Raw genomic sequence first — 26,275 nt, forward strand, 5'->3', positions numbered from 1 at the left:
GGAAACATTAAACAAGGACCAACTTTGTCCCCTGGGTCATAATTACTTAAGATTAGGGTTTTTCTAAGGATTAGTAAGGATTAGGGTTCCTAATCCTATCTGTTACTAAGAATTAGAGTTTCTGTTTCTGTTTGGCCCACAGTAAAGTTCAACTGCTCACTCAGAAAACTTTAAGAGATCTTGCAGTTTATGTCCAACGGCTTCGTATTATTACCAAAGAGACGTTAACATTTACTGCAAACCTGAGAATTTTCTTTGCCTTCTTTTTTCCAGAACACTTAACAAAAACAGCGACTAAAGGCAATCTCACAGTACCTATTCCCAGGTAGTGATCAGCTTTTGCAATATTTTTCTCCATCACCAGAAGTGCCTATTGGTCTCTACCTTTCGTTTTCTACGTGTTGATATAGACACGGGACTGGTGAACATTCTGATGAGTAGGCACCATCTTTACTGCTGTGCCCTTCAAACCTTAAGTAAAAATCATTCGGCTTGAGTAATTTATCTACGTTGTGTTTATCAAGAAAGAATCCCAACCAATTTGGTGACTCAGGTGGGTAAAATTTTTCAACCATATCTAAAACATCCTGTGTATTTACTTTTGGATTTACTGTTTACACTGAAAGTCACTTTCGGAATGAGAATTTTCACATAGTCTTTGTTAGTAAAGACCAATACAAATTACTCACTCTTTTCTATTTCTATCCTTTCATTGAATACCTTTCCTTTTTAACTGTGATCATTTTTCCTTGAGTTTTTGAAAACATTTACTGTGTTTTGAATACCATATAAAATAATCTTAGGATTATTTGGAAGTTTCCAAATTATATCTGACCCTTTACCCTACTTAGCAAGTGTACCTGTTCTCTTCAGAAGAACAATTGTACTGGTTTTTGAAAAAGTACCTTTTCTCTATAATAGCCTTTTTTTTTTTTCACTTTCTCAGTAAATCTTTCAGGGTTTGTTTGGTTTGTTTGGTTTTTTTCTAATCAAGCACATAATCCATTTTGGTCTTATCACATATTATGTTGATTTTCCAATAAGATAGTTTTTAGTTCCTATGATTTTCATTTATTATGCAGTATAATAATGATTTCATTCAGTATTTTTCATCTTAATTCCATTTTGTTCTAGCCCCTATTGCACCATAGCAGGTAGATTTCTTTGGATTTTCTTCTTCTGCCAGAGCATTGAGCATATCATGCTCTAATTATTTTACTTACTATTATATAAGATTTTACACTAAAGGGATATATTCCCTATCTTTAGGTCAATTACTTGTAATACCATGTTGAACTTTACATTGTTAGATGAATAGTAAGTTCTAAGTAAAATGCATATTTGTTTATCAAGTCATAGCATTACAATAATTCTGAGCTGTATTTTCATAAAACAAGGTGTACATTCCCAACAAGTCACATAAATAATATTGGAGGATTTTAATCCTCACTTTAAAAAGCATGTAATAGTCAAGAAAATAGATTATCAACCCTTATAGTTGCTGTCTACTCACTAGCTAATAACATCTCTAGTACTTTTTATTTAAAAGAGTTATTTATCTTGCCTAACTCATAGAAATAAATCATTAAGAATTTTATATGTTATCTGAGATAAAGATTTAGCAGTACCCCAAACCAAAAAATTATTATAACGTCACATTTAACTAAACAAAACTAAACATTATTACATACCTGACAAATAGCAAATCCAAAACCACTTGCAGAAATATTAACTTCAGTTGGCTCTACCACAGCAAGCTGCATAAAGATAGAAAGAAGTGAATAAGGCTCATTTTCCATATCTACATCCTTCCACGTAGCACAAGAGATTAGTGTTATCTTTCATTAAAAGTGTAAGCAATCTGTGGAAAGCTCTAAGAACTTTACATGACCTCGCATATCAAAAACTATGGGTCAACCATTTGGAGAGGTGAAGGCAGAGGAAGTGTACACTCTCCACACGCCCTCACCTCTGCCCTTGGGGAGGAAACATTCACGCTATGGACAGGTCTGCCCCTCTGTGGGGGCTGGAGCATGGATGACAAGAAACAACTTATCTCCCTCCACTAACTTCCCTTAGTCAGTGTCTAATCCTCTGGCCTTCCTGAGAACACAATGACACATCATCACTGACTATGTTTCTTCCCTCTTTTTCCTTTGCCATCATCTCTCTTCCTCAGTTTCCAGCCTTGAAGTTATCACTTTCATCCATTACTCTCAAGTTTTTACAAGGTTACCCAGGGGAATAAAGTTAGGGTCTAGCATAGGCCTTTATTCCATTTCAAAGTAAGAATTCTACTACTGGTTCTATCAATTCTCCTAGGAGGACATATGGTGCAAAGAACACGGTCTTTGAACTCATGGGTCAAATCCTAGCTCTCCTATTACTAGTAATATGATCTTGAGCAAGTTACTTAGCCTCTCTCAGGATCAGTTTTATCATGTGTACAATCTGGATAAAAGTGCTTAATTCTTAGTGTTGGTTTGAGAAGTAAATGCAATAGGACATGTAAAGAAATCTGGCACAGTGCCTGCATAAACTAGGATCTCAACGGATGTTCATTCTTTTCCCAGTGTAACAGTGCCTACATTTTCTCCTTTTCCAAAGTTCCCATCCCCTCCTCCCTTCGCCAGCTCAGCAAATTCAACCAAAGGAGGGCACTTCTTCCTCCCAGTTTCTCCACAGGGCACTGGGAGCAAGTCTTTGTTGAAGTCAATAAAACAAATAAGTCCGTTTTCCAGCACAAGGATTCATCTATCCAGAATTTTAAATAACCACCCCTTTCCACACCTCTGCCGTTTGGAGGAGAAAGCGGTTCTGTGTGTTAATCCGAAACTTTACAGGTCTCGGTGAGCTGGGCCCTGTCGCAGTCACTTGGACATTTGTCCTTTCTGTATTCATCAGGGCTGCAAATTCAGAGAGGGCCTTCAGAGCCACAATGGTGTCCTATTGAGGAAAGAAAAATGCATATAAGTATATATCAAGGTCTCCGAAGAGTCAATTTAGTAATGTTTAGGACACCCGCTATACATTGTTCCACCTTCCTGAGACTGGAACTCTCCTTTATTAATCTTTGAATCTCCTTGACACGTAATACAGGAGAGGCTCAGAAAATATCTGTTGGATGGAACTGAGCATCTACTGTGCCAGTTACCTAATACGAAAAATGGCTGATATAGACTAGGAACTCATGTATTCCATATATTTATACGCATGATGACAAATAATTAAAATTAGTAACTTAAAACTTTGACGTAAGTTACTAAACTTTTAAACTGCAAAGTAATTTTGGGAATTAATGATAAAAAAAAAAAAACAGCCACATATTTCCTAAAAACATAGATAGATGTTGGATGGATGGATGGATGGATGGATGGATGGATGGATGGATGGATGGATGGATTTTAAAAAAAACAAAACTACCATCACTCACCTGGGTAGATGCAAAACCTCCCAAGCTATTTCTTTGTCTGCTTAGCCACCTCATAATTGGGATTCCCTCAGAAACCTGATAGTGCAGGAAGTGTGAGAGCAGTGCATAAGCTGCAACTTCAATATCCAGGGAGCTTGGCTGCCAGGATTCAGAAAGTTTGGACACTGATGACACCCAGAATTGCATGCCTCCTGCAAGAGAAAAGTAATAACGGTCTGACCAATTATAAAAAAACTGTATTCCATACCACAAAATATTCTTACACTGATCCAAGTTCTACTTGACTAGCATAAAATATATATGTATATTTATATATATATATATATATATATATATATATTTTATACATATACATATTTATGCCAAGCAAATATATAAGTATGTGTATATACACATAACACATATTTATGTCAATTTGTAAAATAGTAAAACTTATAAATTTTCATCCTTTTCCTATTGTTTATATTTGAAGATGTTTTGATGAAAATATTTTCCCAAGAAAAATTCCATATGTTTGGCTCAAGACTAAACAGCTATAAATAAAAGACATAATATTAGAAGATAATGTACATAACTTCTCTGACCAGGTCATCCCAAAAATTTTAGGACGCATTGGAAAGAATCTTATTCTGAGAATCTGCCATTAACTAGCTCTAACGTCCTGGGAAACCTCTCGTTTTTCATTATCTGAAAGCTGGTGTTATAAGTTCAAAAATCCAAGCCCCCAAGAGAAAATGAGGGACCCTGGCCAACTCAACAATCTTCCTAGAGATAACTCCTATTAGCCCCCAGAGGCACATCCCACTTGGTGCCTCCTCCCCATCTCTCAGATATTACTATTTAGATGATTATTATACTTAGGTGGAATGTGAAATAACTACCACTTAGCCAAGTAGAGAAGAAGAAAATGTCAAGGACTACTTCAGCCTCTCTGCAATAATCTCCTATATCCCAGCACTGCAACGGGTAATACGCAATCTAAGTTACTGCTAATACTAATGCAATGTTTTTCATAGTCTCAGAAGTTTCCAAGCACTTTCTACAGATATCCCTTCTTGAATTAACAGAACTCTGAATCAGAAGATATTACTTAAAATTATTTCAGCCCACCCATCCCCCTCCATGCTATCCCCCCAACACACACACATCTGAATCCCTGACTGTAGAGGCCATTGCCCCAAGCAGTCCTCAATCAAAAAAAAAAATTAAAAATCATACATATAATTCACTAACAGCTTTTTTTGGCATTTGCATTTCTATTAATCAGCATTTTAGTTCACATTTTTGAACATTTGCCATGCAGCAGGCACTTATATTATCTCAATCCTCACAGCAACCCTAAAATGGGTGTTATTCCAATTTTACAGTTCAGAAAACTGAAACTTGTAAAAGGAAATAGCAGAACCAGAATTTGAACCCAAGTCTCTCACAATCCAAGGTCTTTTTTTTAATTCATTGGGGTGACAATTGTTAGTGAAATTACATAGATTTCAGGTGTACAATTCTGTATTACATCATCTATAAATCCCATTGTGTGTTCACCACCCAGAGTCAGTTCTCCTTCCATCACCATATATTTGATCCCCCTTACCCTCATCTCCCACCTACAACCTAAGGTCTTAATGACCCCTCGAGGCCATCAAACCAGAAATGGTATCAAAGAACTCAAAGGGTAACTGATATCTGGCAGAACACATCTAAAATAAGGAAACACCCAAGCCCTGAAATTCTCTAGAAACTCTTGGGGAGGGTAGAAGCAGCATGGCCGTGTCAGGCCCATCTGATCTCATCACTTCATTTTTCATCCCATTCAGGAGATGTAAATGTACTCCGTTTCATATCTGTCTTCTAAAACTTTCTCACACAATTTATATATTTCATAATGCATAACAGTTTAACAATTGCAGATGGGTCCCATGCATTACCTTCTTGTTCTGCTCTCCCAGTCAGCATATTCAAAGCTTCCTTGGCTTTAGGGCTCCCCACGGATGACAGCGCATAAGTTATAAGAGCTAGAGTATAATTGTCTGAAATTCCTCTGTTAAATTCAGACTCCAAAAAGTTGACAGACTCTTGCACATCAATATTAGGCTTGAAAGAAAATATATATATATATTTTTTACCATTCAAAATAACCTGAATAGTATTTTCAAACATTTATTCAAAAAATAATTTCAGTGTCTATTAAGCACCTGACTTTGTCCTAGGTAATGGGACTCAACATGATCACTGATATTTATAGATTTGCCATGTGTTCTGAAAATACCACTGCTTTTCATTTTTCATAAGTAAATAGGCACCAGTCATAGGGAATAAGAAATAAGAAGTAGAACTTTTGCCAGTGTTTCTCACATTAAATATCACAAACTCAGATGAGAGCATAAAATACAGCTTGAGAAAGATATTTCTCATGTTTGATCTCCGGTGCTGAAGCTGTAAGTTCAGGGGACAGTTTATTTTCTCCATGACTACTATAGGAGCTTAACACAGAGAATGGCTGATTGTGATCATGTGAAAGACAGTCAGCATGAAGCAGTAACGCATCAGTCCCTGAGACAGCTGTAGAGCAAAATTAAGTTCTTTGGCATAACTTTCTGTGCATATTCATTCTCATCCATTTAACATGCTTTTTAGAGTGTGGGTGTACTTTGTATTAAATTAGCAGACATTATAATTGCTCCATGATATTTTAGAAATAAAAAATTCCTTCACAATTTAAATTTGCTAAAATGCATTCCCAAATTCTGAAGAATTTTCTGTACCCCAAGAAATTAACCTTTCCAATGATAAAATATGAATTGACTTATCTTACAAACAGCAAGTACAACAATATTCAGATTAGAAAGTATTTTTAAGATTTTCTTCATTATTCTAAAAGAGTGGATCAATATTTTTATTCTCAGATTTTGGAATGTGGCTACACATGCAAAGCAAAAGGGTGCCCAAATTCAGACTTCAAATGTGACATAAAATTGCAAAACTCTTGAAGTTCCCAGCACATATTTGACCCATCAAGACCTACCTTCCTTGTGATTTCCCACCCTCATTTGTTAAGTTAAAGATTAAATACCTGATAGTTTTTATATCTCATAAGAGAAGTCACAATATAAGCTGTAAGCGTTACTGGACTTTTATTGCCACCTTGAAGCTCACTGTGGATCACTCTTCCGGGGTCCCAAAATTCACCATTGGATTTTTGATGTCCTTTGAGCCAAGTATATGTTCTGTGTAACACATTCTGATCAATAACTATGTAAGGATCAGCTTCAAGGAAACATCTTAAAACAAAAGCTGACAACCTTGGTGGAAAAGAGGGGAATATTACATAAAATACATTGTAAACAGTCCTCCAAACAATGCTGAGCAAGAAAAACAATAACAACATTTTTTTCCCCCATCAGAAGATTCATCAAAGGGAAAACTCACTGAAGAAAAAAGGGAAGAAAGACAAAAAAGAGATAACATAAACAGCTTTAGCTGGTAGACCATTGAGTGTGTCCAAGAAATTTCAGGTCAACTCGCAAAATATCAGATTTGGAAAGAATTCAGAAATCATCTAATCCATCCTCACTATTTTATAGATTGAGAATGTCAAATTCTCAATTTATTTAACTCCAAGAGAGTTAAATAAATTGTCCAAGATTGTTAATTTTTGGACTCTTCTGGGTGTTTACCTAGGAAGATATTATATACTTCACTCATCCCTAAAGCCATAGATGAAGTATATGTAGTTCACAATCATGTCGTATTTGTAAGCAGAGGAAATGGATATTTTCTCTCCTCTAGGACAGGAGTCACCAAATTATCGCTTGTGAGCCAAATCCGGGCCAAATACAGACAGGGTCTTTTATAGTACCTCTCCCTACCACCCAGCCTCCATATAAGAATGGTTTTTAAAGAGAGAAAGAGAGACAGAAAGAGAGGGGTGAGAGGAGAGAGAATAATATGCAACAGAGACACTATGTGGCCTGCAACACCTAACATATTTCTATCTGACCCTTTACAGAAAAAGTTTGCTGATCCTGCTACAGAACACTACATGTTAACGCGAAAAGAATGTCAAACAATAAAACACTGAAACTTTTCTATTTATGGATCTACATCCTGACTCATGCCAAAAGAAAATTTGAAGCAGATCTGTTTCATCCTATAAAAGCTTTAGTGTGGTAAACATTACTAATATTCAATAATGTCCAGTTTTCCTTTACTTTGAGTACGCAGAGGAATTCACTTCCTTGCCCCGCTGAAGTTAGGCATGGCCATGTGACCAGCTCTGATAATGATAAAGCCAAAAGAAATACTACACTCAGGCCGAAGCATTCAGTTGCCCGGAGCCTCCCAGTGAGACGGTGAGATAGATGGTGGCAGCTGAAGCAAAGCCTGCAGAGACCCCTGCTGGCCCACAGTGGAAATGCAGCATGAGGAAGAAAAATCTTTGTTGTAAAGAAGCTCCGGAGATTTAAGGGGTTGTTTGTTACCACAGCATGCTTTGTCTAACCCATCTCATACAGTTTGTCAATCTTCTTCTGAGTGAAATACAGAACAGAGATAGTGCAAGAAGAAAGAGTAATCATCCAAAATCAGCCAGGCATATTCCACTCTGGAGGAATCTCTGATATTCATTACTTAATTCCATCACTGTTTTTCACAAAAAATAACTGTAAAGAAACTACGTTGACAGCATTAACACAATTCATGTTGATCACGTCAGATTAAAGAAAGAACTAAGTGGCAATCATCCAGTATTTCTAACTGATTTTTCTTGTCAGTTGCACCCTCATCATGAGGTATTTTTATTGCTACTTTTCCCACCAAAAAAAAAAAGAGGATTTATGACCTCTCTTTTCTAAACAAAAACACTTGATTTTTTAGTGCTTCAAAATCATATTTAAAAAGTAGAAGGTCTTTTAAAGCCAGGCTATAGGAAAAGCATCTCTGAGCCTATAGATAAAACACATCTGTCAATTTCACGGCCATCATGACCTAGTGAGGGCCCATTCTATAACAAGGATTTGTTCCATTAAGAGAAACACTTACCAAGTGCTCCCAGAAGGGTCATCATTCCCAAAAGCACTGAAAGAGCCATCTTCCCTCTGATAGAGAAGTTCTCTCTGATAACCTGAGAAAATTTAGACAAAATAGACAATCAATTGATCAACTTGCAATGCATGGAAGTTTCTAATCATGACTTCGTACTGAGGAAATGTGGGCAGAGAATTGGAAAGAAGAAAACATCAAATCAACAACTAATACTGAATACTTTCCATGTTAAGTGCTGTGAGAGATTTAAAATACCAGAACTTTTCAAGGAGAATGTGTAAAATAAGAACTGAGATATCCCCAACTTAAAGTAAATTCAGAAGAATACTATAACATAGAGAACAATTCTAGCCATTCAAAAGCAGGCAAGGTAAAGGCAGAGTTTTATTTAACTCCGTAGTTTTCACTACAAAGGTTTCAATGCTCAGTCATCTAAAATTGTTTGCTACATAAAAAACTATGTATAGTATCATAATTAAATTTTAAGGCTAAAACAGAAAGTAAAAATGCTTTCTATTTTTAGGCCAGCAACAGTGGGGAGTGGGGTAGAAATTGCTAAATAATCTAAGACAATGGCTCTAAAACTTTTTGGTCATAACCAGCTGAGATAAACCAAAAGACCAACTGGTCTGTACACCACATCAATCCCAAGTTCTCAATAAAAAAAAAAAAAAAAAAAAGAATTTGGTAGTGGTAATAAAGTCTGATTATAGAAGTAAATTGGGGAGGGGCTTAAGTTTCATGTGTCTCCTTTAATAAAAACAGATGTTTCATATTTAAAGAAATGGCTACAAATAAAAGGCAGATGTTTCATATTTGCAAACCCATGCATGTTTGCTCTCAAAGCCCAGTGACTGAGAAATCATAGGTCAAACACTAAAGATTCACCAAACAACCCACAACAGACTAACTTGCAAAAAATAAAACTAAAATATCAATAACTTAACATTAAAAATCAAGCATAAGTAAGAGCCAAAAATATTTTCAACTCCAAGCATTATCAATGATTCTCTGATAAGCAAGAATTCTTCCTGAAAATTAGAGGATTCCACTACAGGCAAGTGACAGCACATACTCTGAGCCCTGCACTATGGCCACGTGGAGTCTGGCAACCAAAACATTTCTAAAATGTTGAATTTAATCCCTAGTAAATTATAGTAATAAAAAAATATTTACTTTATGCATACCACATTTTAGAAGCATCAATAACTACAAGTAATTATTCATATTGGACAAACAAAACATGAGCATTCATACTTTTAAGTTAGTTAATCTGCTCTTGCCACATCCCAAACTTTTCTTCTTGAGCCTTTCCACAAGAAAACCCATATCTGAGTATCTCATTTAAGCTACAGTAAGACAAAATGTGCGAAAAACAAGACACTGTTTCATGATGATCTTTAAGACCTATGGTAAAAGAAATATAAATAACATTTAAATGACAGAATTTTGCTGAATTTGAATCTAAAATATTAAATAGCCTAAATATTAAATCTAATATTAAATATCTAAATATTAAACCACAGACTATTTGTTAGGACCTGTTCAAAGCCCTTTCACATACAAACTCGTAATTCTTACAACAACCCTACGATGTAGATGCCATTATTGTTCCCTTTTTAGAAAGACAAAGCTGGAACTCAGGATACACCAAGTGCAAGGTCACACAGCTGGTAGGTATTGAAACTAGGCACTAGTCAAAGTCTGTTTGTCTCCAAAACTGCTGTTTCCTATTAATTCAGAGAGCTCTTTCAATGATTAATGTATGAAAAGTCCTTAGCACAGTGCCTTTAACATCGCACACTCTCAATAAGCAATAGGTATCATATCATAACATGGATACAGGGAAAGGCTTTCCAAGCATCCAAGTTTAAAAAAAAACTGATAAATTTGACTACCAAAAACAATTGTTTTAAACTTTCCATAGCAAAACACACTATTAGCATAGTTAAAAGACAGATGATGAATTCAAAGAAAATATTTGCAACATATAAGTGAGATAAGTGGCTAATATCCCTAATACTTGTATGAATATATAAATTTTATGTATATGTTTACATATTATTACTACGTATCTATACATGTACATACATATTTTTTTTAATTTAGAGGAAAAGATTTAAAATCCTATAAACAAAAATGAATAAAAGACAAAAACAGACATTTCATAATAAACAAAGAAAGATAGATCTTAATATATGAAAAAGTGTTCTTCATAATAGGCGAAATGCAAGTGAAAATTGCATTGAGATACCATTTCTCACTCATCCCATTAGCAAAGATTCAAAAGCTTGACCCTTCATTCTGTTGAAGAGGCTGTAGGAAGACCAGTACTCAATCATTGCTGGAGAGAATTCAGAATGGTACAACTCATATGTAGGAAAATGTTTATACCTTTTGACCCAAAAATCCCATTTCTAAGAATCTATCCTAAAGACACAAAAATACACATGCAGAAGATTATTCATTCCAGCATTATTTGTAATCATAATAATATTAGAAATTACCTAAATGCCCGCAAATTGGACATTGGTTGAATAAACTGTAGTACATACATACAATGCAGTACTATGCCGCTATGAGAAAAGAACAAGGACTAGCTCTCTGAACTGATGCAGAGAAATTTGCTGGATATATTACGTGAAAAGGGCAAAGTCTAAAATATTACCTTTTGTGTAAGAAAAAATAGAAATAATAAAAACTTTATGTATGTATGTATGTATTAATTTCTGCAGAGAGAGAAAGAAACTAGAAATGAATGAAGTTAACTACAAGGGGTAGGGAGAAGGGATATAAGAGGCACAGACATACTTTGCATATACCTTTCAGAGTAAGGTTGACTTTTGGAAGAAAATTGCTGTTCTATATATTCAAAAAAGTCAAATAAAAATGGAAAAAAAATTTAACAATAGGTATTATTCACACTACTTTAGTTCACTTCAACATGTTTTAGTTTTCATTTAACCTTGAAAAAAACACAACATTTTTCAGAGCCAGTCAGGGATCACAGAGAAGCAGAATAATTTTCTAATATTCCCAAAGGAAATTAGCTAAAAATTCCAAGACATTCTTCCTCAATTTCCCGATCAGGAATAATCCACCAGAGAGCAGAGTTTAACGGTGAACTCAATCTGACAGGTGAGAGGAGGAGAGGGACAGGGAGGAGAGAGGAGAGAAGAGAAGTGGAGAGGAGAAAGAAGACGAGAAGGAAATAGAAAAAGAGAAGAGAAGAGAAAAGAAGAGAAGAGAAGAGAAGGGAAGGGAAGGGAAGGGAAGGGAAGGGAAGGGAAGAGAAGAGAAGAGAAGAGAAGAGAAGAGAAGAGAAGAGAAGAGAAGAGAAGAGAAGAGAAGAGAAGAGAAAAAAGAAGAGAAGAGAAGAGAAAAATGGTTTGGGGCCTTCCATCACTACAGAAGGTGCTTCTGTGGGAAGAAAGACCAATGTCAAGGAGAAGACCATGTGCCTCCAAGCCCCCAAATCACATCAACAACTGCAGTTCCAAGTATGAGTTATTGTAAAACCAGTCAGAGAGATGAGCTCATGGAGATGAGATCAGTGCTTATGGAAATTACCCCTCTGGTGGCTGACCTCCAACAGTCCCCTTTAATATCAACAACTAGCGCCATTCTTCTAACTAGGGGCAGCCAGCCCAGAGGAGGAGGAGGACTCACAGACAGTCAAGTCGGGAGTGCATTTCTAGAGCTGGTTTAGATAAAACTGAGAATCCAAACCACCAACTCTGCTCCCATGGCAAAACAAAGAAGAGAATCAAAACCTAGAGAGAGGAGCTTAAATGACTCTGCTGGTGGGAGTCTCCTAGGAGGTTCCCTGCCTCGTCTTAAACCAACCATGCATCATTAAAGGACCCTTGGTTGCTTATCCTCCAACATCCATTCCATAAGCAGAAAATAACATTGTTGACTCTGCTGATTATTGTCAATACAACAATACAATGTTCTGGTATAGACACCTAAATTGGAGACTTGTTATCATGATAGGTGAGAAAAGCAAAAATGTGGTATTCTCCAAAAGTGTATGAGGAAATAAGAGTATTCCCTTTAAAGTCACAGATTTATGAACAACTCTTGAGTTAGAAAGTAATAGAATACTCAGAATTAACAGACAATCTGAAATATAGAAGTCCAGAGGCTGTTGGGATAATGCCATATGAATTGTCATTGATAAAGGGCCAGAAAAGATCCTTACTGGGTCATGAATTTGCTTTGAAATAGCCACAGATGTAAAATATTTACAATTTATGATAATAAAGATGAAAGTACTATTCATAGAAACACAGAAAAGTAACATTCTAACCATAATTTGACTTAGTTTACCTCAAGTGTCAAAACTGCATACAAATAAAAGAAGTAAGACCAGTTCCTTGTGACTGTATCAATCACTTTCTCTGGTAAAACGCTGATAAAAACATTCTCTGTACTAAAAGCTAAGTAATCTTCATCAACTTCCTTACTCCCTAGGACATGAAATGGAAAGTGAGAACTTTACTGGGTGGTTTTTGTTTTTTTTGTAGCATCTTCACTATTGCCTCTTGCCATTCTGGTGATGACTAAATGCAGCATGAGAATCCTGAAACCTACTTTTTTCTTGTTTTCATTTCAATAGAGAAAATATAATGTGTTTTCAACTAAGCCTGGTCTGAGTCTCACTTGAAAAATTGAGCTTCAGGCACTATGATTTAAATATTTGAGGAAAACAACTGTTTTAAATCATCAATTAACAGATTCAGGATTTCCAGTCCTTATCAAAAACAGCTTTCACTTTACGGTTCTATTTTCCTCTTGACAGCAAAAGACACTTCATTCAATGATGTAGCTGTTGTTTTGACCAAAAAAACAACGGATTAGGTTACAGGGCTCCTGGGCCAAGCATGATTTAAGTAAAACAATGCGCTCTTCATAAATGACATTTAAATAATATAATCATGACTCGCTCCAAAGCCACTTTAATTTCTTAAAAAATAAAAACAACTACGGTATATTTAAAGGACTTTGGCAAATGTGATGGCAAAAGAAAAAACAGAGTCTCTGAAATAAGACACTGATTTCATAATGAAAATCATTATACCAAGAAGTTTTTGTCTACTGCTTTGAAATATAATTCAGTTCAGCATGTGAAATGATGTATTTGGGGGAGCTCCATTGTACTGACTTCCACCAACCACTTTGCCAGTTCAAAAGGTGACACATTGAAATCACGGGTCACATTTCCTAGCTGACGAGAACATGCCAGGGCCAGGTAGAACCGTTAGTGTTTATAAATAATCTCTGCATTGTGGAAGCACTGGATTGATCTTCTGGGTCCGATCTCCACATGAGGATGATGAACCTAAGGCCCAAAGCAGTTAATATGGATAATAATACATTCATCCATTCTGTGCTTGAGATGCCTATATAAGAATACAGTGGAGGAGAGATTAAACATGGTCCCCGCTGTCAAGGAGCTTACCTTGTAGTGCAGGAGACAGGTAATACAAAACAAAGTAAAAAAAGAGAGTTTTAAATAAGGTGAAGTGTGGTGAACAAAATAAACTGGAGTAATATAAATGAGAGTTACTAAATGGTCAGGGAAGGCCACTCTGAGGAAAACACTACGTGAATGATGAAAAGGAGCCAGCTATGAAGAGATCTGGGGGAAGAGCCTCCCGGGAGAAGGAAGAACAAGTTTAAAGGCCCTGAAGCACTGTGGTGCTGGGAGAGCTCCAGATGGAGGCAGATGGGGAGCCAAGGAAGGGCAGCATCAGAGGAGCTGAAAGATGGAGACCGGGCCAGTTCACGCAGGGCCTGTAGGCTGAGGCCAGGAATCCACCAGAGAATTTTAAGCAATGAAGTGACATGAGTTTGATATTCTCAAAAGATCTCTTTTATATTACGTGGAAACTAGGAACACAGAAGCAGAGAGTCTATTTAGGTAGCCACTGGAGGAGTCCGGTGAGCAGTGATAGCATTGGAATGGAACAATTATCTGTGAGATGGAGGGAGTGGAAGCATTTGACATTTGTTTTTAGAGGGAAAATGGACAGGATTTATCTGCTGACTTTAGACCCTAACTCCCTAGTTCGATGCAACTAACTACACTATAGCTGACAGTTCCTGGGCATTTACTATGTGTTAAATAAAGTGCTAAAATATCTCATTTAATCTTCAAAACTGGGGTAATCTTTTTTTTTTTTTTTAAGGAGAGCACAGCTCACAGTGGCCCATGCGGGGATTGAACCGGCAACCTTGGTGTTATTAGCACCACGCTCTAACCAACTGAGCTAACCGGTCACCCCTGGGGTAATCTTTATGTCCCCTGTCTTACAGGAGGGAAAATGGGGCTCCAGGCTCTGGGAAACTGGCCCAAAGCAAGAGACAGGATGAAGAGCCCAAGTCTGGCTTCCATAACAGGTGCCGTAACCTCCCAAGGTGGGACTAGTCTACTTTACAGCAGTGGTGCTCTTCATTCTGACAATTTAAAAGACTATGTGGCATTTACACAACAGTGCTCTGTCTGCTCTGGCTGCTCAGTGCCTTCTCCAAAAGTTTATGAGAAAATAAGAGCATTTCCTTTAAGTTCTTAACAACAGCAAATGTGAGAAAGGCTCCTAAGCAATCAAGGAGATGGAGCCACCTGGAGGGCTGCTTTGAAAAACTGCAGTTTGTCACCTACGTGGCTAGGAACACCTGAGGGAACAGGGCTCCTTCTGGGGGAGTAAAACAGATTCTGAGGATTTAGAACATCTGCTGACCCACAACAAAGTGTCTAGGACACAAATTCAGATTATTTTTAAGGGATGAGTGATTGTTCCTTAAATGGTTCAGAGTATAAAACTTATTCTGTCTTGATGAGTTCTAGATTTACCGGGGTGATCACTGCATAATAGGTATAAATGTCTAACTAATCACTATGTGTACACAGGAAACTAATACAACATTGTGTGTCAACTGTAATTGAAAAATAAATTTAAAAAACATTTTCTGCCATTTTAAGGCATTAATATTTGATTAGCCAACATTACAATTCATAAAGCATATAAAATTTGTAATGATCTGGCATTTTCTAAAATATTTTACTTTATTTTATTAAAATATCCCAAAGAACGTATACCAATCTAGTTCCTACAGACTATCTACTTGAAACCAGCCAAATTAGATTTTGAATACAAGTCGGAATCTTGTTTTTAAAAGGTGCAGTTAGATCATGACAATTTCAAATATTTTTTACTCATCTCTTCAGATATAACTGTTATGAGAATGCGCAAAGATCACGTTTGTTTCTAGCATGGCATACACTTCGCTACAGAGAGCACCTGCAGTTCAAATCCCAGCTCTGCCACTCACTTGTTATGTGACCCTGGGCAAGTTAGTTAAGTTTTCTGTGCCTCAGTTTCCTCACCCGTAGAACTAGGAGGAATGCTAATACTAAGTGTGAGCATTAAATGAGCTATTAAATAAAAGTGCTTAGAACACTGCCTACCACATAGTAAGCACTCAGCTAATGTGAACTATTGGCATTAACAAGTTACACACACAAAACATCTGGTGTCTGCAGACAGTATCAGCCTTTCGGGGAGTCAGAGTGGAGTCATCACTGGTGTGGCTTTTCCTGAGGGTCAAGCAGGGCCTCTCCATACAAATATTTCTCTCCTAACCATCTGTTTGACATTTTAAATGCACTGAGAAGGTCCCCACCATGCAGCACCCCGTGTTGACTGTCTTCTCCACTGAAGAGAGAATTCCTTGAGAGGAAACGCCCTGACTTCTGCTCTCTCCTCAGCACCAGAACTGACCCTAGCACTGAAGGGTACTCCATAAATGTGTAATGAGTAAAGGAACACTCATCCCTTCAGATCTTTCAGTAGCTTTAAATTTCAGGTCCCTTATTAAAATATAAACCCCTCCAGAAACAAACTCCTTAACAAACAAGCAGCAATTAGTATACAATTCACTGAAGGAAGAATGGTGCAGCTTCCCATTGCTCACACATTCAGCACATTTCAAGACCATCTAGTCCCACAAGCACATAGCAAAGACAAAAATGTGTCTATTGTGAAACATGGTCTAGAGTGAACTCTGCCTAAAACTAAACATTTGTTTACAAATAAAAGTATGTTTCTAAAATGCTTACCTTGTCTCATAAAGGAAAGGGCTTTTTCTCTTAAATTCTCTGTCAGTAGTTTCTTTTTAGTCAGGTAATCCAAAACATAAATATTTGGAGCAAAATTTATCATGTTCTGTTCACCACAGCCATAAGGCATCCGAATCAATGAGTCTAAGCCATTGATGGAAGAACCAAGAATATCTCCTGAAAGCACAAGATATTCAATACATTCAGCAAATACTCAAGACCTGTACTTGGTGACAGAGACTTCCACTGAGTATGGAAGGCATCTGCTGCCTGGAACAGAGTAGAAACTTTACATCAAATTTTTAGGACAACTGCTCAAATACATGATAATACAGTGATACTGAACTTGTAGACTATGTGACAACCTTGGGCACTTTTAACTCAGCTAAAGATGTAGGCAAGCACTAAGCAAAAAATAAGTTTAAAAAATAATTCTTGAACAAAAATGGCGGGAATTAACCACTAGGAAACCATCATTCTACATGGAAAAGCAGTGTTTTATTAGCAGTACTCTTCACATAATAGAACTTCCTTCTGATTTCTTCCTAATACACTACAAATACTTGAGAAATACTTTTTAAAGGGGCAGGAATTGTGGTAGTTTTCAATGTGCTTTATTTAGCAACAACAAAGTAGAACTAACAAATAGAAATATTTCAATGACTCTCAGGATCAAGAAGGATTAGGAATATTCTTCAAAGTTAGTAATAGAAAATTAAACAAAGCACATGCTTAAAAGACTTCACTATCTACATTCTGAAACCATAACTCAGGAAAATAAGTAAAAATTCAGAAATAGAGAGGCTGAGTTCTAATTCAGACCCCACTATGGCTGAGCTGTATGGACAAGAACATTCTTCTGTGTAGTTTAGAAACTTACACTATTCCAACTCCAAATACCTAATGAAAACCTGATCCTAAAAAAAAAAATGAATTCCAAAAGGAGAGGAAGACCTCTCCCATATGAGTAGGCTGCAGCCCTGCTGCCATATGATGTCTTAAACTATAGATGTTAACACAGAGAAATAAATAAAGGTTATATTATTACCACTGCAGGTTATATTTTTAATATTCAGAGTGAACATAAACTTAGACTCTCAAAGAAGCTAATAGTCACACATACTAGGCTACCAAATAGTCTTTTTAAATAAATGACATACAAAAATAAAACCTGAAAAATCACTCTTTGTGTCAAGCTTAAAAAGTAAACCTCAGAGTACTTCAGTGACCCTAGACAGAGTCATTCCAGTGTGAGGAGCGGTGGTATACATTTAAAATGCAAGGCTTCTTTCTCTCGTGTGCATGTGTGTGCATGCATGCACGTGTGTGGGTGTGCACTGCATCTCCCAGCATCCCCACTCTAAGAGATGCTTAGGCAGAATTCATTCCCCTAGTTGAGAGCTGATTTAATTCTGTTTAAGAATTATATTTAACTGTCGTGCGGGGTGTCCGGGGGGCGGCCTGCGGGGTCTCTGCTCCCGCTCCCCACATAAGAACGCAGGACATGGTGAGGCCAAAAAGGAACACCCACGGAGCCATAGGTAGGGAAGTCAGACCACTATGGTCTCACTGGAGGCTGGGTTTACACGACGTGCGACCTGCTGTCCGCTTTGCTGCCAACCGACCAATTCTCCTCGACTCTCCTTACTCTCCTTCAGTCTCCGCCTTCACTCTCCTCGGCTCCCTTCCGTAGCCGCGGCAGTTATATCAGTGACCAATGGCTTAATGGCTACAGCTGATGGCCAACCAGCCACAGCTGACGGCCATCTACTATCTGAGCTAGCACCTCTCCACATGAGGCCGAGAGCCTGGAAACTGCTTTCTGGGGCTCTGTCCCCACACTAACACTCCAAAGAAAGTCCTCTGTAGAGGAATTGGTTGGTTGGGGTTATAATAAAAAGCATTACACCTGCAGGCGAGATTTAAAAGAACCTCTGAAAAAGTGCCTTAGATCCTACCACCTTGAAAACCGAAGGATTTAGATGTCATTAGTCTAAACATTTCCTTCGGTGTTTTGTAAAGACAACTGTATAAACAAACTGTGTGGAAGTTCTGTTTAATACATTATTCAAAAGTACTTTTAGGCGGACAGACGCACTAAGAGAGGGTGCCTAAAGTCAGTGGGAAGCTTTCTACAGTAAAGGTGACTTGTGTCTTGCAGAGAACTGCCCTAGGCAGTAGTTCTCAACCTTTGGTTATCAGAAGCACTGTGGAACCTTTTCAAACTACGCATACATACCCTAGCCTTAGTCCAAGAGATTCTGATTGAGTAGGTTGAGAGTAGAGCCCAGATATTTGTGTTTTTACAAAGCACTGTAGAAGATTCTGCTATCTACCAGAGACACCAAAGCCAGAAGCTCTGCTCTTAGAAATAACCTCCCAAAAAATAATACTGAATCTTAACTACAATTGAAAAATAAACAATAATCATTGTTTTTAAAAAGAAAGAAAGTCTCCTCATGCAGCCACATTATCCTGGGGCTTTACACTCAGAGTGGTCTGCATACCAGAAGCATCAGCGTCGCCTGGGAGCTTGTCAGAAATGCAGAATTCCCAGACCTACTAAACCAGAATCTGCCTTTAAACAAGGCCCCAGGTGATTCATATGCACATTGAACATTGAGAAGAGCTGGTCTAGGGATATGTATGGTGCTAGCCTTTCTATTGTAATCAGCCACTGGTACCAACTAAAACCCTTTGCAACCTCTTCTCATCATAACTAAATAAGAAAATATGGTATATCTATAAATAGATGAAAATATATGCATCATCTACAAATAAACCAGTAGTGATGATGATATATTCTATTCTTACCAATTGCAGTGATCTGCACTCTTTCACTACCACTCACTACATTAGGAGGAAAGGAGAAACTCAAAGTTTTCAGGGTAGTTTGTAGCTTGTTGTCAGTCAAGTCCAATAAAATGGATTGTGAATATAATTTTTCTATTCCTTCAGCCTGTTGAAATAAAAGCAACACAATTAACATGGTCTCTATTTGTTTACAGAGAACTGTATGCAGATAATAAGACAAATATCTGGCCTGTCATGTCTGCAGTGTATGTACAGTTTGGTAAGTACCTACCAGTTCTTGATTCTTGTTTCAAATACTTTAATAAGTGTTTACTTTCTAGTTAAATTAGACAAAACATTTCATGGAATGGCAATGGAAATGACAAAGGAGCAAATGAGAAGGTGATAAGAAAAACTCTCTGAGGTAGGCCCTCGTATAATCCAAGAGAATTACTTTGTCCAAAGTCACACTTGACAGACCTGGGATTCGAGCCCAGGGCTGCCTCACCCCAGAACACAAATGTTTATCCACTAAGCTGAGTTTTTTTCTTGTGCACAATGTTGTCTCTTAAAAAGATCTCTTCTACCTGTATTGAGGAATTCCAAAATTCAAAATCTACATGTCAACTGGGCATGATTTAATAGGATCCCAATGTAACACAACTTGTAAATGTGATTGACTGCAAAAGAGACTTGCTTTATAGTCACACTATAAGTTTAAAGAGGAAATTGGTAATTACTCAGACTTCCAAAATGTGATATATTTTTACATACAGATGAGAGAACACTTAGGCATTACCGAGAGGGTGAAGGAGATGACCTTGCCAACAAATCTAACCAAGAAAAACCATTTTCTGTTTCCTTCCTAATTACGTATTTCCATTTCAGTTATTCGAAACTTTAAATATTTACCTTGACTAAAATCCTCTGGGTGATAGCATCAGAAGCAGCAGGTGAAATAGCTGTGACTGTGATAGGAATTTCCCCTAGATGTGTTGGCCTGACTGGGAAGAGGACAGTTGCCCCATCCTCACTGGGAACGAGAATGGTCTGCTGGTGTCCTGTGGCATTTATTTCATTCGAATCCATTAGAATTTCAAATTGGTCACTTTTCTCAATGATTACATTAACCTGGAAAAAAAGATTATCAAAGGTTTTGTATCATAAATGTTCCTTAGTAAAGTGTTGTTTCATCACCACCCTAAGTACTATTTATCTGTGAGGCCCAAGACTAGAGAAAGATGAGATAAAGATTCAGCCAAGGAGAAGATAAAAGAGCATCAGAGAAAACTTCATTTCTTTCCTATGCTTTCCCTGTCTACCTTAAGATATGTGGGGAAAGGGCATTCTTCAGTTCCATTTCTAACATTAAATTCCCACTAACATTTAATTCTCTCATTATCTGGAGACTCTGAATAGTAAGGAGGTGCCCAGAAAGGTTATTTCATGTCATGGTATTGCCACCAGCCTAATTTAACTGTGTCATCCTGGACACTGGTACCGTTAGGAAATCCTGAGACAAACAGGATCAAATGTTATCACATTCATTGAGAGTTTCTGCTGAAATTATTCCAAGGCAAGTGACTCAGACACTAGTCCTGAAGCATACATTGGTTCATAAACTTTTGTAAAATATGTCAAAACATAAACTTTTGTAAAATATGTCAAATGTTCCAGTCTCATCAAAAATAGCATTTCTCTAGTCTTTGCATCTCATGAATTGTTTTCCCGTTTATTTTCTCATCTGATTCTCAAAATATTTTCTGCAGAGATAGTAATAATTATTCCCATTTTAGAAATAAGGAAACTACAATCATTTGCTGGTTAGTAGAGCAGGACACTGAATGCGGGCCTTGACTCTTGAGCTTTTGCTCTTTACACTGTACCATGTTGGTTAGATTAAAAAATAAAATTTTAAAATCAGAAACAATTTCCTCTACAGACATAGTGCTTAAAGAGATTACGGCATTTTCATGTAGTACTCTAATAAGGTTAATTACATATCCTTATGTACTTGGGTGGGGGGGGGTCAGTCATTTGATTAACACTACTATGAACAGAACACAAACATCCTGCGTTCCAGGGAACTGATGGAGACACAAGACATATGACTCAAAAAGCAAAGCCTTGAAAATAGAACACAAGGTATAAACATGGGGACAACAAATATAATAGAATGGGTAACGAAAAGCATCTTAGTTTCAAGCCAGGACTTGAATGGAATAAATTCTTTCCAGCTGCAGTGGGCACAGATGGCAGTGGGAAGTGGCAACACATTCTAAATGTGGGTAAGACTAGGGTAAGACACCTGCCTCATGGACAACATGGAAGTTACATGGCAAAAGTGGAGAACATGTGCTGGAAAGGACAAAGAAGAGAAAATGCTTAGCCATGCTAATAACATCCTTAGACATTAACAGGCAGAAGAAATCATTGACGAACTGTGCTTATTTTCCGTCCTCCAGAACTGTATAAAAGGCTTAGAGACCCAGAGCCTAAATACTACACAACCCAATCCCTGCATGCTTTCTCCATTTTTTCCTTGAAGTATAAGTGATTAACAAAACCTTTAATATATTACCTCAGTGGCATCTTTCAAATAATTGAATATGGTTACTTCCAAAGCAAATTCTTCACCTCTAATTACAGAGTAGGGAAGATTCAAAAAAATAAAAAATGGTTGGAAGGCTTGCAGCTGGAAAAAGCACAATGAACACATATTTTATTCAAGTCAAAATGCTTCACATTTTATGCAAGTAAAAGCAAATCTCACAAAACCAATGAAGCTTATAACCTCACACAGAAATGTCCACTTACATATCAACAAAAAACAAATAGAAACTTATCCCAAATGAATGATGATAAATTGATTTACATTAGTTAACATAGTAATCCCTACATTTGATTAACTTCCCACTAGAAACCAGGTACTTTACACAGATTATTTCATTTAATCATTACAACCCTGTGAGGCAAGTGTTATGGGCAAATTTTACAGAAACGAAATGTGAAATTCAGAGACGTCTGCAGCTAGTACAAGATCGCATTGCTAGTACGTGGAGGAGCCAGAACTGGATCCCAGTGTGTCTGACGCCAGAGCCAAATTCCAATTCTGCAACACTGTGTTGACTCCACCAATCTGCTTTAAAAGCCACTGGCCAAATTAAACAGCCCCTGTTTTAGACTCATGTGGAAAGTCTAAATGATGTTCTGCTTACTATCTCCTAACACATGCATACACGTGTACCTCCTCGTTGGTGACCCAACTCTGGTCCTGTTGGCCAAGCCCTGCAGGGGAAGTGGAACCCCTCCCCTGCCTCTGAGGATAAACCTCAGTTAGTTTACTGGCGGCAGTAATTCCCAAATAGGTTTATGTGGACATTTGTGGAAGTGTCCAAATGACTGTCACAAGAATTGAAGGGCACTATCGGCACTTAGTGGGTAAAGGTCTGCAATGCTCAGAACAGTCCCAGCCAATGAAGAATTGTCCCATGTACCTCAGGATTCTTGAATGTCTCTTCAGACATTCATGTAGATAAAGTACCTGCTTATAATGACCTGAGCTTACAACGTAATTCCAACTTATATATAATCCTAAGGCATTTTTCAGTACACACTAAGTTTGTCATGAATACAAGTATTTTGTAAATCAAAAGAAGACTGCACTTGTTTTATTTGTAACTTTACCAAAAGTTGTTCATGGTTTCAGAAATTTATATCACCACAGGCAGGACCATTCAAGGTTTTTGAGTTGCTAAAACAAAACATGGATGTCAAACTGCATTTACAGCTGCTACACACAGGGTGATTCTATACATGCATACATACTTAAATATGTCACTATGCCTTCCCATGCAGCTATGCATGGCCACTTATATCCTGAAATATATATTATTTTATTATACAATACTTTCCTTTTATTTCCCCTTAATATTTCAATTACAGCATCATATTGACTGTTTTATTTTAGTATGTAGGTGCATTAGCTGGTCTATGAATTTCATTTTGGATGGTAAAGGGACAAAACAAAATATCCATTATAAAAGGAGGCGTCAGGTATGACAGAGGTGAGAACTACTGGTCTAAGACCAATGATAGTTATTATATTCTTCTTGCCAGTGACTGGTTTAGGAAGTGACATGTGATGCAATTTGACAAAAGAGATGTGAAGGAATGTCTGCTAGGGGACATCTTGAGTTCTGCTTGTCCTTGAAAGAGGGACACACAGAAATTCTCTCTTCTGACTTTTGGAAGTAGTTGGATTCGGTCAATAATAAATTTTCTATCCAAGTTTTAATATGGACCTAGCACATTTAGCAGCTTACTATAGTTCACATTTTAAAATATAAAACAGATGAAAAACAAAGCAACTTCTATACCATGATCAACATCATAATCCATTGAGTTCACTCTTTGCTTCATGGCACTATGACATTTATATGCTGCATTTTAATATACTACCTCCACTGGAACAGTCGTTAGTCCAAGACCTAAGTCGTCAGAGATCACAAAAGCAGTAGCTATCCAAGAAGTGATAGAATCAGGTACAGTAACTTCAAATTCTTGGTAAATCCTGGGACTGAAGTCAAGATAAACATTAAAATCACAAAACCAAGAACTGACACATTTCAAAATAAGTCAACATAATCTAACCCATTTTTTAGAAGAATATTAATTTTCCAATTCATTTACATATCTAAATTATTTTAAAGATTTAAACATAAAATAGAAGATCGTATGTTCCCAGGGAATAGGTCATCATTAGGTTATAACACTACATATTTATCTATATTCTAATAAAAACTTTCTACAGTGTTTGTATCTTCAAAATGAAGATTATTTTCATAAATTTCATATATATAATAAATATTTTTTTCAAATAACTCCAATTTATGTCTCTCAATTTGCATAAAAGTTTCCCTGTGTATCCCAGTAAATGCTATTATTTGTTTGTTTTTTCAGGTTTGACTTGTGTCTTATTTCAAGTTTCCATAACTGGCCAACTATAAAATGTGTAGATTTCATGATTCACCTGCTCAGTCATCAGACCAAGTAGCACAAGACTTGTCAACTAAGCTGAATCCCTTCCACCACCCACCTGCCTTCTCCCTAAGGCTCCTGAGGATATATTATGAAAAGCCACAGGATAGAGAGAGTGACCATGAGTGCTTCTCACCCCAGGGCAACAAATGTACTCTCAGCAACTGCCTCCAAAGAGAACCAAGAGACTTCAAGGAAGTTAAAATCGCCCAGTATTAGAAAAAAGCCTATCTTCTCCTTAATGATACTCTCACTGCCATAATTTACCTGTGACTTTCTTAAATGCTATATTCAGATACGATAAACATTTTAAAATAAAAACCTCTTGGTCTTTTTAGTTCTTAATCACATTATGTTTGTACTTAAACTAAAATGAGGGCAAAACCTACTTAAAACAATACTAAACAAAATATATGTGGACAAAGAACGTTATAAATTTTTACCCCATGTTGGTGTCTAGCCAAATCCAAGTCTCTGGAAAATGCTTTCTGACACGTGGATTACTAACTGAAAAGTCATAGAAATCTACCAAGGATCCTTCTTTTTCCTCCAAGTAGTCCTCAGCAAATGCTACACTTTCATCTAAAAATAAACATTGACAACTGTTAGGAAAAATTCACTGTAAAGCATGATTATAAAATTAGTCCACAAATCATAGCAACACTCAGCTGAATTGGACCTTTGAGTTCATCTTCCCCAATCCTCTCATTTTACAGATGAGAAATCTGAGACCCAGAGAAATCAAGTGACATACCCAAGGCCACATGGCCAGTTATGGTCAAGCCAGAACTAAAAAAAAAAAAAAAAAGTACCCTGCGCCCTATGGCCAATACCTGAAAAACTACTTATAGTACAGTTGCTAAAAAATAAGTTAAATTACATTTTTAAAACTACCTCCAATTTTGCTGTTCTCTTTTTCTTTTTAGCTGTCTAGTGCTGATTACCATTGGCTACACCAGCTATAAGACGCTACAATCATCCAGTAACTTTATTCTTATAAAAAAAAGCCATATTGCCATACAGACTGGGGATTACGTAGCTCTATTTTTGTAACTTTTCCAAAATTCTGAAATTAGTTCAAAATAAAATGTAAAAAAATTATACCGTAGCAGATACTAAGAATACAAAGATGAATGCAATGAGCTCTATTCATAGTCTATGGAAGAGACAGACTAATAGAAAACTGTAGCAAACATGTTAATAATAATAATAGACATATGTAAAATGTCTATTATGCAAAGAATGGCTGAATGATGTAAAGAGTATGATTGGGGGAAAAATTCATTTCACATTGTCTTTTGAATTCCATTTCCCTTAAGTAGTTCCTCATACAGGAAAAAATAAGTAAGCTAAGCACAGAGGCAAGTCTAGAATATGACTGTGAGTATTAGGTAGATGTGGCACACAATGAGAAGAAAAATAGTTGGGTCCGGATTTTAAAATATCGAATATCCCATGCTAAAGGGTTTGGACATAATCCTTTAAGCAATGATGACCTATTGAAGGCTTTTAAATAAATTAGAAACATGATCTAACCCATGTTCTATACAATAACCCTGGCCTCAGTGTGAGCAATGGTTTAGAGCTGGGGGGAAATGGAGGTAGGCACAACGGTTAGTTAGGTAGCTATAGCAGTGGTCCAGGAGACACCGATAAGGGTCTGAAACCAAATAGAAGAGATGACAGATAGTCTTGAGAGATAATTCTGCTCTGCCTCTTCATTGGATGAACTCTATGTGTGCTCATGGCACTTCCTCCATCACAGCCCTCAGCACTTTCTTCTAACTATGTGTCGGTTTGCCCCACTAGACCAAGCTGGAATCACCACTGCCTCATACAGGCTA

General features: G+C 37.0%; 1 protein-coding gene across 1 annotated transcript in view; it reads right to left on the reverse strand.

Annotated features, from left to right (window-relative positions):
* Positions 1 to 26,275, reverse strand: part of CD109 (CD109 molecule) — a 114,213-nt gene that overhangs the window by 8,974 nt on the left and 78,964 nt on the right. Inside the window, exons 18-29 of the mRNA XM_081044993.1 lie at positions 24,875 to 25,013; positions 23,853 to 23,970; positions 21,973 to 22,086; positions 20,304 to 20,522; positions 19,413 to 19,557; positions 16,599 to 16,775; positions 8,471 to 8,552; positions 6,504 to 6,732; positions 5,359 to 5,524; positions 3,434 to 3,624; positions 2,791 to 2,946; positions 1,692 to 1,757 (exon numbers count right to left, since the gene is read on the reverse strand). Of these exons, the coding sequence (XP_080901119.1) occupies positions 1,692 to 1,757; positions 2,791 to 2,946; positions 3,434 to 3,624; positions 5,359 to 5,524; positions 6,504 to 6,732; positions 8,471 to 8,552; positions 16,599 to 16,775; positions 19,413 to 19,557; positions 20,304 to 20,522; positions 21,973 to 22,086; positions 23,853 to 23,970; positions 24,875 to 25,013 (1,802 nt within the window). The remainder of the gene's footprint in view (positions 1 to 1,691; positions 1,758 to 2,790; positions 2,947 to 3,433; positions 3,625 to 5,358; positions 5,525 to 6,503; positions 6,733 to 8,470; positions 8,553 to 16,598; positions 16,776 to 19,412; positions 19,558 to 20,303; positions 20,523 to 21,972; positions 22,087 to 23,852; positions 23,971 to 24,874; positions 25,014 to 26,275) is intronic.

This window comes from Rhinolophus hipposideros (genome assembly GCF_964194185.1).
Source record: "Rhinolophus hipposideros genome assembly, chromosome: 3".
Taxonomy (NCBI): Eukaryota; Metazoa; Chordata; class Mammalia; order Chiroptera; family Rhinolophidae; genus Rhinolophus; species Rhinolophus hipposideros.